At 42.2% G+C, this 17,454-nt stretch overlaps 1 protein-coding gene across 7 annotated transcripts in view; it reads left to right on the top strand.

Moving 5' to 3' along the window:
* Nucleotides 1-17,454, top strand: part of NRG3 (neuregulin 3) — a gene marked incomplete at both ends in the record, with an annotated part of 1,058,987 nt that overhangs the window by 1,020,146 nt on the left and 21,387 nt on the right. For all 7 annotated transcript variants that reach the window (XM_082854628.1, XM_082854632.1, XM_082854631.1 and 4 more), the window contains one exon: nt 215-341. In XM_082854628.1, the coding sequence (XP_082710754.1) occupies nt 215-341 (127 nt within the window). The remainder of the gene's footprint in view (nt 1-214; nt 342-17,454) is intronic.

The following is a 17,454-nucleotide window of genomic DNA, read 5'->3' as shown; positions in this document are numbered from 1 at the left end:
TTGGAGTGCCACTGGGTGTGAATCCTGGATGATAACAGATAATGCCAGTATTTCTTGGTGGGGTTGAAGATGAAGGGAGGATTCTCTTTGTTAAGTGAGTTTATCTAGCTTTAGCAAATGACAAATATAGATGTTGGGAATGAATGGACCTCAAAAAATATGAATAGAATAAATGTATGTAACTATTTATACATGGATTTATTTAAACCTGCAGGAAACAAGCTAAACAAATTCAAGAGCAACTCAAAGAGCCACATAACGGTAAAAACTACAGTCTCAAAGCATCCAGCACAATGGCAAAGTCAGAGAACTTGGTGAAGAATCATGTCCAGCTGCAAAATGTAAGTTACACGTCTATACATCTCTTCCCACAGTCCATCTCAGTGCTTCCAGTCCAGAGGGGCTGGGGAGCCTGTGATCAGACTTGCATTTTTTTTTCAGTACTCTGTAGATTTTTCCTTAAATCATGTTGCATTTTCGTGTGCGCACACAAGTACTGGATAAAAGAAAGAAAAATTAAATCTCAGCTCTTGATTACAATCTGTAATATAATTAATCTCTGGAAGCAAAAAGAGCTTCAGTTGTTTGTTCCATAATCTCTTACTGAATCCTTACTTATCAGCAGTGGAGCTGGGCACTAGGGGTACAATGTTCCCTACTGTAGGAAACTGATAGAGTAAAAAATACAGACACCCAGAGGAGGCTTGTAGGATGAGATGGTTGATAGTGCAGCAGAGATTGGAGAAGAGACCAAAGGGAGGTGGTGGGGGCAGAAGTGGAGGCAGCCACAAATCCAGGCTTGAACAGGATTTTGAAGAAGATTTAAGGTTCATCAGAGAGTCAAAGAGCAGAGAACACAAGACTAGAACAAAGAGAAAGAATAAACCCATGGAATCCTAAGAATACATGCTATGTTGAGGCAACTCTGAGTTAAGGGGTGTGAGAGAAATCAAAGGTCAGAAACATGGGAGGGAAGAGTTGTGGTCCCAGAGTTGGGACTTCCTAACACCAGGCCTTAAACAGATACCAGAACTTGAAGTTAAATAAATGCAAGCTCTTTGAATCCTACATTCTTTCTAAAGTGGTTTTAAACATTTCTGAGATATATTGCAAAACACTAAATTAAAGACAAGCAAGTGTTCCCGAACAGGTCCTGCTGCTTGCAGGACCAATACTCCAGAGACAAGTGTAACTCCCAAGATTTTGCTCCGTGAAAGTTTTTAAGAGACAATCGAATCATTGGCCCGGGGGGTGGGGCAGGGAATCAGTGTCTTCATAATCTTCCACTGTGTGCAGACTTTCTTCTGATTGGTTTGTGGTGAGGTAACAGGGTGGTAGTCCAGGAATCTGGTGTTCAGCCTGAAGTTGCCATCCTCTACCTAAGTAGGGACCTTAGTTCCTGCAGAAGAACTCAAAGATATCGTTATGAATATTTCATGAGAAGGAACCAGGCCCCTGCCCCATGCAGCGCTATTGTTTCTTGACTGTTCCTCTTTGTTTCTGCATTCATTCCCTTCCCTGATTAGTCACCGTTTGAATCTGCTCTTTGGAACTAAAGGAGGGTCAAGGAGGCTGAATGAAGCCTATTTCCTACAAACCAGAAATGAGGACACAGAAAGGATTAGTATCCGGCAGGGCCCCACAGGGTCCTGCTCCATTTCACAAATGCCATATAAGGCATACTGGAAGATTCCTATTAGGGTAGCAATTCTTTGTCCCCCACCAGATTGCACTTCCAGATTCTGAGACACAAAACGAGAGCACAATGGCCATGATATAAACCTAGTATTTGAGTATAATACGCAATCACCCAGGACACATTGACACCCCTCCAAATGCTTGAATCACTGGGAATTTAAACATCATTTGTGATTTTAGGAAATCATTACCCCAAAAGTCGCCATTATGCTATGCATGACAGATGTACTTAGATGTTTAATGCGGAATTCATAAATCAGAATTGCTTCCCAGCAAAGTTTTGTTAAACTTGTAATCATGGTTGTGTGTAGGGATAGTTCTTTTCAGAAAGAGGGTGAATGCTTTTGCTAATGATTTCTAATGAGTACTGTCCCATCACTGTAAAAACAAATGCAGTGATGGAGGGCTTCTTTGCAACTGAACCCGTCAAAGATAAAGCCAGAGTCTAGTTAAAGTGGTAAGGACAGACTTTTGATCAGTAATATACTGTTGCATTACGGAAGAGAATCCAGTTTGAACTGAACCCAACTTCCATTCTTACAGAGGTGACTGGGAGTTTTAAAAGGAGAATGAGGGAGTAGGGAGGGGAAACAGTGGGGGCCTGACAGAGTCAGGGAGGTGAAAAATTACAAAGAGTTGGTCATAGAAATGCGATTAGGCCAGCTTTGTCTGTTGGCTGGCCATTATTGAACTTAGGACCCTGTTGTTGCAGGAAAAATGGGGTGCAAGAGGAGGGTCATGCCCCAGGTCTCGGGTGAGTCCCTGGGACGGGCCGCCAAGTGAGGGTCCTTGGCTCTGTGTAGGAAAGAATTCAAGAGCTAGCCACAGTAAAGTAGACAAAGTGTGGGCCATCTCAGAAGGCAATATGTGGCCCCAAAATATGGGGTGGTTTGTTTTTATGGGCTAATGAGTGGGAGGATTATTCCAGCAATTTTGGGAAGGGGCAGATGTTTCCAGAAATTGGGCCACTGCCCACTTTTGGCCTTTTATGGTTGGCCTCCGGAAGTGTCATGGTGCCTCTGGGTGTGTCATTTAGATGCTAATGCATTACAGTGAGCATATAATGAGACTCAAGGTCTAGTGGAAGTCTGGACCTAGCTGGTTCTAACTAGTTTACGTTGTGTCCTGTTCTTAATGGTTGTGTCATTCTTTTAAAGGCTGTGCCTTGCCCCCTTCCTTCCTATCTCACTGTCCTTCTACAGAGACTGGGAGACTGAGTCCCTACCCTTCCTAATGATTACCTTTCAAATAAATTGTCTTTCAGGTTCATGAAAAAGACTTTCCCCAGTTGTAGGAGATACATAACACATCTCAAAGGGACAGAGGAAGGTTAACAGTCCTAAACCCTTTTTAGTAAATGCTCTGAGAAAGAGAGGTCTGGGGACTACCTCAGGCATTGGCTAAAATGAACGGCAAATTCTTTTGGAGGCCTTGAGGGGCCTTTGTTGGCTTGTTCGTTTTTGGTGGGTTTTGGCAAGCATTTTAAGCGGGGGGTGGGCTAGGGATATAGCATTGTGAGCTGTTAGAACTATGTTAGAGTTTGCTCAGGTCTTTCAGTGTGAGGGTGAGTGGATGAACTATTTAGGCAGAGGATCTGCAGTTTTTAAAGGCCAAAGTTGAGGCCTAATCGAAAAGAGGCCTTAGAGGAGCCTGTCTACTCAAGAAGAGAGTCTGTCGGTCCCTATGCATTGTATAGGGCTGCAGACAGAACACACACACAGTTTTCTATTCTTTCTCACCGAACATGTGGTCAGTAGCATTTTCTCTATGCTTTACGATCTCCACACATTCATTTGGGAGACAGCATAATGGCCCACAGAGTGGTCACCTCACAATTTACTTCTCCTTCCCCTCCCAGTAGACACTCATGTTTTCTATTGTTTAATTATTAAAATTAAACTCTTCACTCATGTGTTTCCCCCACCCCTCATTTAACTGGAATTATTAGGATTCAGACAACAAGAAAGAAATTATCAACTGTAGGGCTGCCACACTTGAAAGACCGTTGGGTCCTATAGTTTTCTTTTCTTTTTCTCTCCCTCTTCCCTCCTCTTCAGCCCAGCCCTCCCCAGCGTTTTGTATGTTGGCACAGGGCAGCAGAGGTTCAACTGGATGATTCCCCCAGAGCCCAAGATAGGAAAGTGTCTTTTTATATTCATTCTACTTTTGGATCAAGAGAGGATACATATGACATTTTATCTCTGAGTTGTGGTGTGGTCAGCTAGTGAAACTGTGCAAATCAGATTGAGAGTTGAACCCATGTGCTGGGACTCGAACCCAGCCTAAACCCAGATTGGCACTTGAACCCACAGTCTTTTAACTGAGATCACCCACCTGGTTCCAGGACTTAATGAAGCTCAGGTTCTTTATGTCTCATCACAGAAAGAATTCAGTGAGAGACAAAGTGATAGGTAAGAAGTGGATTTATTTAGAGAGATACACATTCCATAGATAGAATGCGGTCATCTCGAAAGGCAAGAACAGCCTTGGGAGAAACACATTCCACAGACAGCATGTAGGCCATCTCAAAAAGCGAGAGGCCCCGAAATATGGTGTGGCTAGTTTTTATGGGCTGAGTAATTTCATAGGCTAATGAGTGGGAGGATTATTCCAACTATTGGGGGGAAAGGGTGGGGGTTTCCAGGCCCACTTTGAGGCCTTTTATGCTTAGCCTCTGAACTGTCATGGCACCTGTGGGTGTGTCATTTAGCATGCTAATATATTACAGTGAGCATATAATGAGGCTCAAGGTCTACTGGAAGTCCAATCTTCTGCCGTCCCGGACCTAGTTCGTTCTAACCAGTTTTCGTCATGTCCTATGGCTATATGTCATTCTTTTAAAGGTTGTGCCCTGCCCCCTTCCCTCCTGTTTCATTAGGATAGCGCATTTCAAGGGATCAGCAGTCTGAAAGGCTACACAAAAACTGGGAGTTCAGGCAGAGAATAGATGGGAGAGGAAGGCATTTAAGGACCCTGAAGAAAGAGCGCAAGGTGCATTGAGGAGACTTATGCATGCCAGCCATAGCATTCTACACACTGGCGACTGGGCTCGAGACTCCTGAGCAGATCGCTTTACAAGACTAGTGTAAAATGAACAAGTTGCTTTCCCAAAGGCACATATCCATTTCAGTGCAAGAAAGCAATATAGTCCCTACCAGCTTTGTTATACCTTTGTCAGCATTTCTTTTGCTAATTTAATAGGAGAAAATTGTATCCTTTAATTAAATTTCACTGTTTGAGAGGGTAATATAATCTCTGTTCATATATTTCTAGTCAGATTTCCCCTGTGGTGAATTATACGTTGATAGCCTTGCTCATAGTTTTATTATAAGAAGCAAATAACAATTTAACAGCAATTTTTCATGCCATACGTTATGGGAGAAAATAGTAATAGAGAATACATATCAATAATCCCTTAAAAAGAAATTGAAATGTTTAAGAACATTTGCTTTCCTACAATGCTATGCTTAAGACGTATGAGAAGCATACAGGACATCTGAGCAGTTGGTCAAGTAGCAAGTAGTCTTAGGGAAAGCAGTAATTTGTCACGTGGCTAAGAAATATCTGCGTGCATATTCAAATGCAAATGTATTAAAGAAAATTTGGAAAAGCATTTTTCTTTTGTAGGTCTATAGTGTTTTTCTTCAGACAAGAGCCATGAGGAAATACAAATGTTAATGATAACAGCAAAAAATGATAAAATAACGATAATAATAACAGCAAATAACATGTACTGGGTACAGACATAGAATCATGCTAAATAATATAAATACATAGCCTTATTTAGTCCTAACAACAACTACTTAGTTTACACCCACGATGTGCAGAAGAGGAATCTAGGACTCAAACAGAGCTTGATAAAGTTCTGTCAGGCAGCTAGCTAGTGAATAGCTAAGAACCAAGCCCACATCTCTGTAACTCAGTGGTTCTCCACAGGGGACGGTGTTGCCCCACAGAACATTTGGCAAAGTCTCGAAACACTTTGGGTGTTACAATTTGGGAGGGAAGTGTACAGGTGTCTATGAGGAGAGGGTGCTGGCAAATACCCAGTAGTGCCTGGGGTAGTCCCCCACAACAGAAAGTGTTCTTTCCCAAATGTCAAGAGTGGTGAGAAAGTCTGGAGTCCAAGGTCTAGATGCAAGATGTGTCCACTAGGAGATTCTGACGGCCTAGCACGGGAGTTCTATCACCAGTGCCCACTTCAGGCATTTATTTCTACTGCGTGGAAGGAGACAGGTAACCCTGGTACACTATAATCCTTAGGAGGGAAAATGTCCTACTTTGCTTACCATATCAGGCAAATTTATCTTTATCTTATCTTGGAGCCCAGGTTAACTACTTGAAATTCTCTGCAGTGTTTAACAAATGAATTGGCTGTTTCTGGCACTCCCCTAAGTTCATTAAACATTCATGGGGAAGGGTTTCACTTGACAGTCATTTAACAAGACGTGAAACACCCAATCCAGTGAAGCAACATGATACTATGGGAACACTTGACTCAGAAGCTGCAGAACTAGACCTGGCAGTGCCTTAGAAGCACCTAGCCCCATACCATCCTTTACAAATGAAGCATTTGTAACTCAAAGAGATGAAGTGACCTCATTTCCTGTGTCCCCAGAGAGAGAGAGAGAGAGAACGCTGGGGCTAGAGTTATAACCTCCAGACCAGTCACGGGAGTGAAACTTCCCAGCACCTAGTTCAGGGATCAGAAACAGAAGTCATCAAAAGAGAGATGATCTATTCTTTCTTAAAATCACGGAAAATATACATTAGTGAAAAGTAAAGGAACAAAATCATGTACCGCTTCCCAGTTTTTTCAATAACCATCTTAGGAAGGATAGGTTTGTGGGAGTAACATTCAATGAGAAAGAACTGGAAGATAATATTTGCACGCTAAAGGAGAAAAAGAAGAATTTAAAGCCTAGTACAGCCTTGATAATTGGTACAGAGAGGCATTTATTCTGTAATGCTTTTTGAATTTTTTCTCTGTTGGACACTGCATGAAGATCTTAAAAAATACAAACAGGAGATGGATCCTGGCTTCAGGGACCTCATGGGCTAGTGCTAGAAACAAACACGTAAGCATATACTTTTCTTATCATGTGGATACACTAATTCAAGTTGCTATCAGATAATGGAAAAGGACATCTAAAATTGGCTGGGGGAATCTGCGAAGCCCACACCGAAGCAGGTGACAGTTACGCTGAGTCTTGAGAGTGAGTTGAAGTTCATCAGATAGTTTGATAGGGGTTGGTCAGAAGAGGTCATCTCTTTGAAGCATGAATCAAAGTTAATTTTGAATCATTCTAGTCTAAAACCTGATCTCTTGTTTTAAATACCAAATTCTAACTTATGGATTTGCTATAGATGCATACATTCATCTGTTGATTCAAATATGTATTAAATATCTAGTAAGGACCAGGGATATCATGATGACCAAAAATGACAGTGTTCCTACTTTCAAGGAGCTTACTGATTACTGTAGGTGACAGATATTAATCAAAGAATCCCACAAACAAATGCGCCAAGGCCTACAGCCAATAGTGAACAGTGCTGTAGAGCTTACAGAAGGCAGGTCTGGGAGATAACCTGACAATAGGAACAGCTAAGAGCTCTCTGAGAAGAGGGAATAACACGTGCTCAGTTCCCCCTGGCTGAAGCGGGCACCTGGTGAAGGTGAGGTGGTGGAGGGTGAGGGATGAGAGCCCGGAGGAGTGCTTGCTGTGCTGGGTGTCTGGAAACGGTGTCTAGCTCTATTATTCCTCTTCGGTGGAATGTGTTAAAGTTTGACAGCAGTTATTATAGTTCTTCCGGCTCAGGTACATGATGCAAACATTCTTAAAATAACCACAACTGTTGAGTTGTTTTTAATTACTCGTATTAGAGATCCGGCTGAAACCACGCTCTAAAACATAACCACTCAGTCTCACGATCTTTTGGGCTCAAATCAGACCTGCAATAAAGAACTTTTCGACACAGACATAGGTGAGCTGAGAGCAATGCGGAGACAAGACACTGAAAACCTTAAAACCATTTTACAATATCCTCCCTCCTGGCTTTATTGCCTGGGGTTCCAGACCAGGTGATTATCAACTCTGTCAACATTGCTTTCCAACACAGCACGGCTTTCATTTAACTTTCTCTGACTCGGGCTGCTTGCAGGGGGCAGACCTGGAAACAGCACACCTTGCTGTACTTCCAACATGCTCCTGCTTCCTCTGACAGTTCTGTTGATTTTAGGGCGCCACTAACAGTGTGCTGGAAGCAAGGCAGGTGATGGTACAAACAACAGTGGGTGTCCTCGGCACCCAAGAACATTTCCACAAGGAGGGCTTTCAGGGAAGCCAATCGGGATGAATGCTTCCCCATGAAATAACAGTATGACCAGGGTCTGTGTGGGTGTCTGAAAGGAGAACGGCTGAGCTCATGCTGAAAGGACCAGTGAATGGTCTATGCCATCTTCTTATTCACGATTAAAGTGACATTACGTCAAATGGGGTTTTAACAAAACACGGACAAACACAAAATGTCAAGATCTGTGTGAGTACAGGAAAAGAACATGGATCAACTGCCGTACCTTGTAACATTGTACAGAAATGTTAAGGGGGAGGGCCAGACATGCAGCTAGCCTGAGCACTTGAACTTCACTGGGGATACTGTCAGACGGATGAGATAAAATTGTGCCGACCTTAACTCCTCCCAGGGAGGAACTGCATACATTTTGGGAGGAACCATAATAAATGCTTTTAGCACAGATTATAAAATGTCCAAAGGCTATAATCCTGGTCAGTTAAGCTGCCTTTAAGGAGAGTCTATGCAGACTGTTTTGCTGAGTGGGTTTTGCACCTTGAAGGCCTACAGCTAAGCTACTCAGGAAAATAAAGGAAAGCTGAATACTGCCTTTAGTCTCTAACTTATTATTATTTTTGGTATGTATCTTTTGCTTTAATTTTTTTTAACATCTTTATTGGGGTATAATTGCTTTACAATGGTGTGTTAGTTTCTGCTTTATAACAAAGTGAATCAGTTATACATATACATATGTTCCCATATGTCTTCCCTCTTGCGTCTCCCTCCCTCCCACCCTCCCTGTCCCACCCCTCCAGGCTGTCACAAAGCACCGAGCCAATATCCCTGTGCCATGTGGCTGCTTCCCACTAGCTATCTACCTTACTACCTTCCTTAGTGTGTACACGTCCATGACTCTCTCTCGCCCTGTCACAGCTCACCCTTCCTCCTCCCCATATCCTCAAGTCCGTTCTCTAGTAGGTCTGCGTCTTTATTCCTGCCTTACCCCTAGGTTCTTCATGACATTTTTTTTTTCTTAAATTCTATATATATGTGTTAGCATACGGTATTTGTCTTTTTCTTTCTGACTTACTTCACTCTGTATGACAGACTCTAGGTCTATCCACCTCATTACAAATAGCTCAATTTCATTTCTTTTCATGGCTGAGTAATATTCCATTGTATATATGTGCCACAACTTCTTTATCCATTCATCCGATGATGGACACTTAGGTTGTTTCCATCCCCTGGCTATTGTGAATAGAGCTGCAATGAACATTTTGGTACAGGACTCTTTTTGAATTTCGGTTTTCTCAGGGTATATGCCCAGTAGTGGGATTGCTGGGTCATATGGTAGTTCTATTTGTAGTTTTTTAAGGAACCTCCATACTGTTCTCCATAGTGGCTGAACCAATTCACATTCCCATCAGCAGTGCAAGAGGGTTCCCTTTTCTCCACACCCTCTCCAGCATTTATTGTTTCTAGATTTTTTGATGATGGCCATTCTGACTGCTGTGAGATGATATCTCATTGTAGTTTTGATTTGCATTTCTCTAATGATTAATGATGTTGAGCATTCTTTCATGTGTTTGTTGGCAGTCTGTATATCTTCTTTGGAGAAATGTCTGTTTAGGTCTTCTGCCCATTTTTGGATTGGGTTCTTTGTTTTTTTGTTATTGAGCTGCATGAGCTGCTTGTAAATTTTGGAGATTAATCCTTTGTCGGTTGCTTCATTTGCAAATATTTTCTCCCATTCTGAGGGTTGTCTTTTGGTCTTGTTTATGGTTTCCTTTGCTGTGCAAAAGCTTTGAAGTTTCATTAGGTCCCATTTGTTTATTTTTGTTTTTATTTCCATTACTCTAGGAGGTGGGTCAGAAAGGATCTTGCTGTGATTTATGTCATAGAGTGTTCTGCCTATGTTTTCCTCCAAGAGTTTGATAGTTTCTGGCCTTACATTTAGGTGTTTAATCCATTTTGAGCTTATTTTTGTGTATGGTGTTAGGGAGTGATCTAGTTTCATTCTTTTACATGTAGCTGTCCAGTTTTCCCAGCACCACTTATTGAAGAGGCTGTCCTTTCTCCACTGTACATTCCTGCCACCTTTATCAAAGATAAGGTGTCCATATATGCGTGGGTTTATCTCTGGGCTTTCTATCCTGTTCCATTGATCTATCTTTCTGTTTTTGTGCCAGTACCATACTGTCTTGATTACTGTAGCTTTGTAGTATAGTCTGAAGTCAGCGAGCCTGATTCCTCCAGCTCCTTTTTTTGTTCTCAAGATTGCTTTGGCTATTCGGGGTCTTTTGTGTTTCCATACAAATTGCGAAATTTTTTGTTCTAGTTCTGTGAAAAATGCCAGTGGTAGTTTGATAGGGATTGCATCGAATCTATAGATTGCTTTGGGTAGTAGAGTCATTTTCACAATGTTGATTCTTCCAATCCAAGAACATGGTATATTTCTCCATCTATTTGTATCATCTTTAATTTCTTTCATCAGTGTCTTATAATTTTCTGCATACAGGTCTTTTGTCTCCTTAGATAGGTTTATTCCTAGATATTTTATTCTTTTTGTTGCAATGGTAAATGGGAGTGTTTTCTTGATTTCACTTTCAGATTTTTCATCATTAGTATATAGGAATGCCAGAGATTTCTGTGCATTAATTTTGTATCCTGCCACTTTACCAAATTCATTGATTAGCTCTAGTAGTTTTCTGGTAGCATCTTTAGGGTTCTCTATGTATAGGATCATGTCACCTGCAAACAGTGACAGCTTTACTTCTTCTTTTCCGATTTGGATTCCTTTTATTTCCTTTTCTTCTCTGATTGCTGTGGCTAAAACTTCCAAAACTATGTTGAATAAGAGTGGTGAGAGTGGGCAACCTTGTCTTCTTCCTGATCTTAGTGGAAATGCTTTCAGTTTTTCACCATTGAGGATGATGTTTGCTGTGGGCTTGTCATATATGGCCTTTATTATGTTGAGGAAAGTTCCCTCTATGCCTACTTTCTGCAGGGTTTTTATCATAAATGGGTGTTGAATTTTGTCGAAAGCTTTCTCTGCATCTACTGAGATGATCATATGGTTTTTGTCCTTCAATTTGTTAATATGGTGTATCACGTTGATTGATTTGCGTATATTGAAGAATCCTTGCATTCCTGGAATAAACCCCACTTGATCATGGTGTATGATCCGTTTAATGTGCTGTTGGATTCTGTTTGCTAGTATTTTGTTGAGGATTTTTGCATCTACGTTCATCAGTGATATTGGCCTGTAGTTTTCTTTCTTTGTGACATCCTTGTCTGGTTTTGGTATCAAGGTGATGGTGGCCTCGTAGAAGGAATTTGGGAGTGTTCCTCCCTCTGCTATATTTTGGAAGAGTTTGAGAAGGATAGGTGTTAGCTCTTCTCTAAATGTTTGATAGAATTCGCCTGTGGAGCCATCTGGTCCTGGGCTTTTGTTTGTTGGAAGATTTTTAATCACAGTTTCAATTTCAGTGCTTGTGATTGGTCTATTCATATTTTCTATTTCTTCCTGATTCAGTCTCGGCAGGTTGTGCATTTCTAAGAATTTGTCCATTTCTTCCAGATTGTCCATTTTATTGGCATAGAGTTGCTTGTAGTAATCTCTCATGATCTTTTGTATTTCTGCAGTGTCAGTTGTTACCTCTCCTTTTTCATTTCTAATTCTATTGATTTGAGTCTTCTCCCTTTTTTTCTTGATGAGTCTGGCTAGTGGTTTATCTATTTTGTTTATCTTCTCAAAGAACCAGCTTTTAGTTTTATTGATCTTTGCTATTGTTTCCTTCATTTCTTTTTCATTTATTTCTGATCTGACCTTTATGATTTCTTTCCTTCTGCTAGCTTTGGGTTTTTTTTGTTCTTCTTTCTCTAATTGCTTGAGGTGCAAGGTTAGGTTGTTTATTCGAGATGTTTCCTGCTTCTTAAGGTGGGCTTGTATTGCTATAAACTTCCCCCTTAGAACTGCTTTTGCTGCATCCCATAGGTTTTGGGTCGTTGTGTCTCCATTGTCATTTGTTTCTAGATATTTTTTAATTTTCTCTTTGATTTCTTCAGTGATCACTTCATTATTAAGTAGTGTATTGTTTAACCTCCATGTGTTTGTATTTTTTACAGATCTTTTCCTGTAATTGATATCTAGTCTCATGGCGTTGTGGTCAGAAAAGATACTTGATACAATTTCAATTTTCTTAAATTTACCAAGGCTTGATTTGTGACCTAAGATATGATCTATCCTGGAGAATGTTCCATGAGCACTTGAGAAAAATGTGTATTCTGTTGTTTTTGGATGGAGTGCCCTATAAATATCAATTAAGTCCATCTTGTTTAATGTATCATTTAAAGCTTGTGTTTCCTTATTTATTTTCATTTTGGATGATCTGTCCATGGGTGAAAGTGGGATGTTTAAGTCCCCTACTATGAATGTGTTACTGTCGATTTCCCCTTTTATGGCTGTTAGTATTTGCCTTATGTATTGAGGTGCTCCTATGTTGGGTGCATAAATATTTACAATTGTTATATCTTCTTCTTGGATCAATCCCTTGATCATTATGTAGTGTCCTTCTTTGTCTCTTTTAATAGTCCTTATTTTAAAGTCTATTTTGTCTGATATGAGAATTGCTACTCCAGCTTTCTTTTGGTTTCCATTTGCATGGAATATCTTTTTCCATCCCCTTACTCTCAGTCTGTATGTGTCTCTATGTCTGAAGTGGGTCTCTTGTAGACAGCATATATAAGGGTCTTGTTTTTGTATCCATTCAGCCAATCTGTGTCTTTTGGTGGGAGCATTTAGTCCATTTACATTTAAGGTAATTATCGATATGTATGTTCCTATTCCCATTTTCTAAATTGTTTTGGGTTCGTTATTATAGGTCTTTTCCTTCTCTTGTGTTTCTTGTCTAGAGAAGTTCCTTTAGCATTTGTTGTAAAGCTGGTTTGGTGGTGCTGAACTCTCTCAGCTTTTGCTTGTCTGTAAAGGTTTTAATTTCTCCATCAAATCTGAATGAGATCCTTGCTGGGTAGAGTAGTCTTGGCTGCAGGTTTTTCTCCTTCATCACTCTCAGTATGTCCTGCCACTCCCTTCTGGCTTGTAGGGTTTCTGCTGAGAGATCAGCTGTTAACCTTATGAGGATTCCCTTATGTGTTATTTGTTGTTTTTCCCTTGCTGCTTTTAATCTGCTTTCTTTGTATTTAATTTTTGACAGTTTGATTAATATGTGTCTTGGCGTATTTCTCCTTGGATTTATCCTGTATGGGACTCTCTGTGCTTCCTGGACTTGATTAACTATTTCCTTTCCCATATTAGGGAAGTTTTCAACTATAATCTCTTCAAATATTTTCTCAGTCCCTTTCTTTTTCTCTTCTTCTTCTGGAACCCCTATAATTCGAATGTTGGTGCGTTTAATGTTGTCCCAGAGGTCTCTGAGACTGTCCTCAGTTCTTTTCATTCTTTCTTCTTTATTATGCTCTTCAGTAGTTATTTCCACTATTTTATCTTCCAGGTCACTTATCCGTTCTTCTGCCTCAGTTATTCTGCTATTGATCCCATCTAGAGTACTTTTAATTTCATTTATTGTGTTGTTCATTGTTGCTTGTTTCATCTTTATTTCTTCTAGGTCCCTGTTAACTGTTTCTTGCATTTTGTCCATTCTATCTCCAAGATTTCGGATCATCCTTACTATCATTATTCTGAATTCTTTTTCAGGTAGACTGCCTATTTCCTCTTCATTTGTTAGGTCTGGTGCATTTTTATCTTGCTCCTTTATCTGCTGTGTGCTTTTCTGTCTTCTCATTTTGCTTATCTTACTGTGTTTGGGGTCTCCTTTTTGCAGACTGCAGGTTCGTAGTTCCCGCTGTTTTTGATGTCTGTCTCCAGTGGCTAAGGTTGGTTCAGTGGGTTGTGTAGGCTTCCTGGTGGAGGGGACTAGTGCCTGTGTTGTGGTGGATGAGGCTGGATCTTGTCTCTCTAGTGGGCAGGTTCACGTCTGGTGGTGTGTTTTGGGGGTGTCTGTGGCCTTATTATGATTTTAGGCAGCCTCTCTGCTAATGGGTGGGGTTGTGTTCCTGTTTTGCTAGTTGTTTGTCATAGGTTGTCCAGCACTGTGGCTTGCTGGTCATTGAGTGAAGCTGGGTGCTGGTGTTAAGATGGAGGTCTCTGGGAGATTTTCGCCATTTGATATTATGTGGAGCTGGGAGGTCTCTTGTGGACCAGTGTCCTGAAGTTGGCTCTCCCACCTCAGAGGCAGAGCCCTGACTCCTGGCTGGAGCACCAAGAGCCTTTCATCCACACGGCTCAGAATAAAAGGGAGAAAAAGTAGAGGGAATTAGTAGAAGTATGAGGAAAGAAAGAAGGAAAGGAGGGAAGGAAGGAAGGAAGGAAGGAAGAAAGAAAAGCAAAGAAGGAAAGAAGGCAAGAAGGAAAGAAAGGAGGGAGGGAGGAAGGAAGGAAGGAGGGAAAGAAGGAAAAAAGACAGAAAGAAGATACAGTATAAAGTATAATAAAGTTATTGAATTAAAAAATTCTTATTTAGAAAAAAAAAAAGGGGACGGATAGAACCTTAGGACAAATGTTGGAAGCAAAGCTATACAGACAAAATCTTACACAGAAGCATGCACATACACCCTCACTAAAAGAGGTAAAGGGGGAAAAATCCTAAATCTTGCTCTCAGAGACCACCTCCTCAATTTGGGATGATTCGTTGTCTAAAGGAGGCAAGGAAGGAAGGAAAGAAAGAAAGAAAGAACGAAGGTAAAGTATAATAACGTTATTAAAATTAAAATTAATTATTAAGAAAAAATTTTAAAAAAAACCATGGACGGATAGAACCCTAGGACAAATGGTGGAAGCAAGACTATACAGACAAGATCTCACACAGAAGCATACACGTACACACTCACAAAAAGAGGAAAAGGGAAAAAAATCATAGATCTTGCTCCTAAAGTCCACTTCCTTAATTTGGGATGATTGGTTGTCTATTCAGGTATTCCGCAGTTGCAGGGTTATATCAAGTTGATCGTGGAGCTTTAATCCGCTGCTTCTGAGGCTGCTGGGAGAGATTTCCCTTTCTCTTCTTTGTTCTCACAGCTCACCGGGGCTCAGCTTTGGATTTGGCCCCGCCTCTGCGTGTAGGTCGCTGGAGGGCGTCTGTTTTTTGCTCAGACAGGACGGGGTTAAAGGAGCCGCTGATTCGGGGGCGCTGGCGCACTCAGGCTGGCGGGGAGGGAGGGGCACGGAGTGCGGGGCGGGCCTGCGGCGGCAAAGTCCGGTGTGACTTTGCACCAGCCTGAGGCCCGCCGTGCGTTCTCCCGGGGAAGTTGTCCCTGGATCCCGGGAGCCTGGCAGTGGCGGGCTGCACAGGCTCCGCGGAAGAGGGGTGTGGAGAGTGACCTGTGCTCGCACACAGGCCCCTCTGTGGCGGCAGCAGCAGCCTTAGCGTCTCCCGCCCGTCTCTGGGGTCCGCGCTTTCAGCCGCGGCTCGCGCCCGTCTCTGGGGTTCCTTTAAGCCGCGTTCTTAAACCCCTCTCCTCACGCACCAGGAAACACAGAGGGAAGAAAAAGTCTCTTGCCTCTTCGGCAGGTGCAGAGTTTTCCCCGGACTCCCGCCCAGCTAGCCGTGGTGCACTAACCCCTTCAGGCTATGTTCAAGCTGCCAACCCCAGTCCTCTCCCTGCGCTCCATCCGAAACCGAAACCCGAGCCTCAGCTCGCAGCCCCGCCCGCCCCGGCGGGTGAGCAGACAAGCCTCTCGGGCTGGTGAGTGCCGGTCGGCACCGATCCTCTGTGCGGGAATCTCCCCGCTTAGCCCTCCGCACCCGTTGCTGTGCACTCCTCCGCGGCTTCGAAGCTCCCCCCTCCGCCTCCCGCAGTCTCCGCCCGCGAAGGGGCTTCTAGTGTGTGGGAACCTTTCCTCCTTCACAGCTCCCTCCCACTGGTGCAGGTCCCGTCCCTATCCTTTTGTCTCTGTTTATTTTTGTTTCTTTTGCCCTACCCAGGTATGTGGGGAGTTTCTTGCCTTTTGGGAGGTCTGAGGTCTTCTGCCAGCCTTCAGTAGGTGTTCTGTAGGAGTTGTTCCACGTGTAGATGTATTTCTGGTGTATCTGTGGGTAGGAAGGTGATCTCCGCGTCTTACTCCTCCGCCATCTTCAAGGTCCCCCCCTTGCTTTAATTTTTTAAGTGAACTTTATTTTGTAGGACAGTTTTAGATGTACAGAAAAGTTGCAAAGTTAGTACAGAGAGTTCCCATATACGCTGTGCCCAGGTTCCCCTATTATTAACATTGTACATTGATATGGAACATTTGTTCAATTCATGAACTCATACTGATGCATTGTTATTAACTCAAATCCATGGTTTATTCAGAATTCGTTAGTTTTTACCTAATTACTCCTTCTTTTCTAAGATCCCATGTGGATACCACACCACATTTAGCTGTCATATCCTTTGGTTCCTCTTGGTTGTGATAGTTTGTCAGACTTTCCTTATTTTAATGACCTTGATAGTTTTTAGGAGTCCTGGTCAAGTATTTTGTAGGATGCTCCTCTACTGGAATTTGTTTGATGTTTTTTTCTGATTAGATTGGTATTACGGGGTTTTGTAAGAAAGACAATACAGGTAAAGTGCCTTTTTCATCACATCCTATCAAAAGTGCATTCTCTCAATATGATTTATCACTGTTGATGATTCCTTTTGTCATCTGTCTGAGGTAGTAATGTCAGGCAGCTCCATTGTGGTGTTACTCTTTCTTCCCCATCCCTTTCTACAAAGTTCTCTTTAGAAGGAAGCAACCACGTGTAGTCCACACTTAAGGACTGGGGAGTTATGCTCACCCTTTGTGAAGGTAGAGTACCCACATAAGTAAGTTATTTGGAATTCTACTGCAAAGAATTTGTCTCTTCTTCAATTATTGAGTGGAATGCTCTTCCCTTAGGGGAGATCAGGCTCTGGTGAGGTCTCTATTCACTGAAAAGTCGACAGTTATAATGCAGAACATTGTGCGTGCATTTCAAAATGGTTACTTTCTCATCAGAGACATGAGACAATTTTTTTATTTTTTTCATTCTTTTTTTGTGAGCATCTGGTGTGGTCCTGGAGGAGGTTAAACTCAAGAAAGTGTGAGAACACTCCCTAAGACTATAGCCCTGAGATAATTTTTACTTTCCCTCTAGTCCACATGCAGATTCCAAAAACGTATTAAATGACCACTTAAGTATTCCTACCAGTTTATGGTTGTGGAAGATTCTTCTGTAGGTAAGCTTGTTACTGACCAGGGTTCTTGGCCTCCCTTGCTCGCTCCCTGAGGGGGGAGGGGAAGGGGCGAGCTGGTTCTTTATATGGGGTGAGGGTAGGGGCGGGTCCAGGGGTCAGGCCAAAGGGATGGCTTAGGTGGTGTGCCCACCCCCTCGGTGGTGCTGCGTGCAGGGTGCATGCGCAGTACCCTGCTTTTTGCTCCGGGCA

This window comes from Leucopleurus acutus (genome assembly GCF_964270905.1).
Source record: "Leucopleurus acutus genome assembly, chromosome: 14".
NCBI lineage: Eukaryota > Metazoa > Chordata > Mammalia > Artiodactyla > Delphinidae > Leucopleurus > Leucopleurus acutus.
This window is presented reverse-complemented; position numbering and strand designations above follow the sequence as displayed.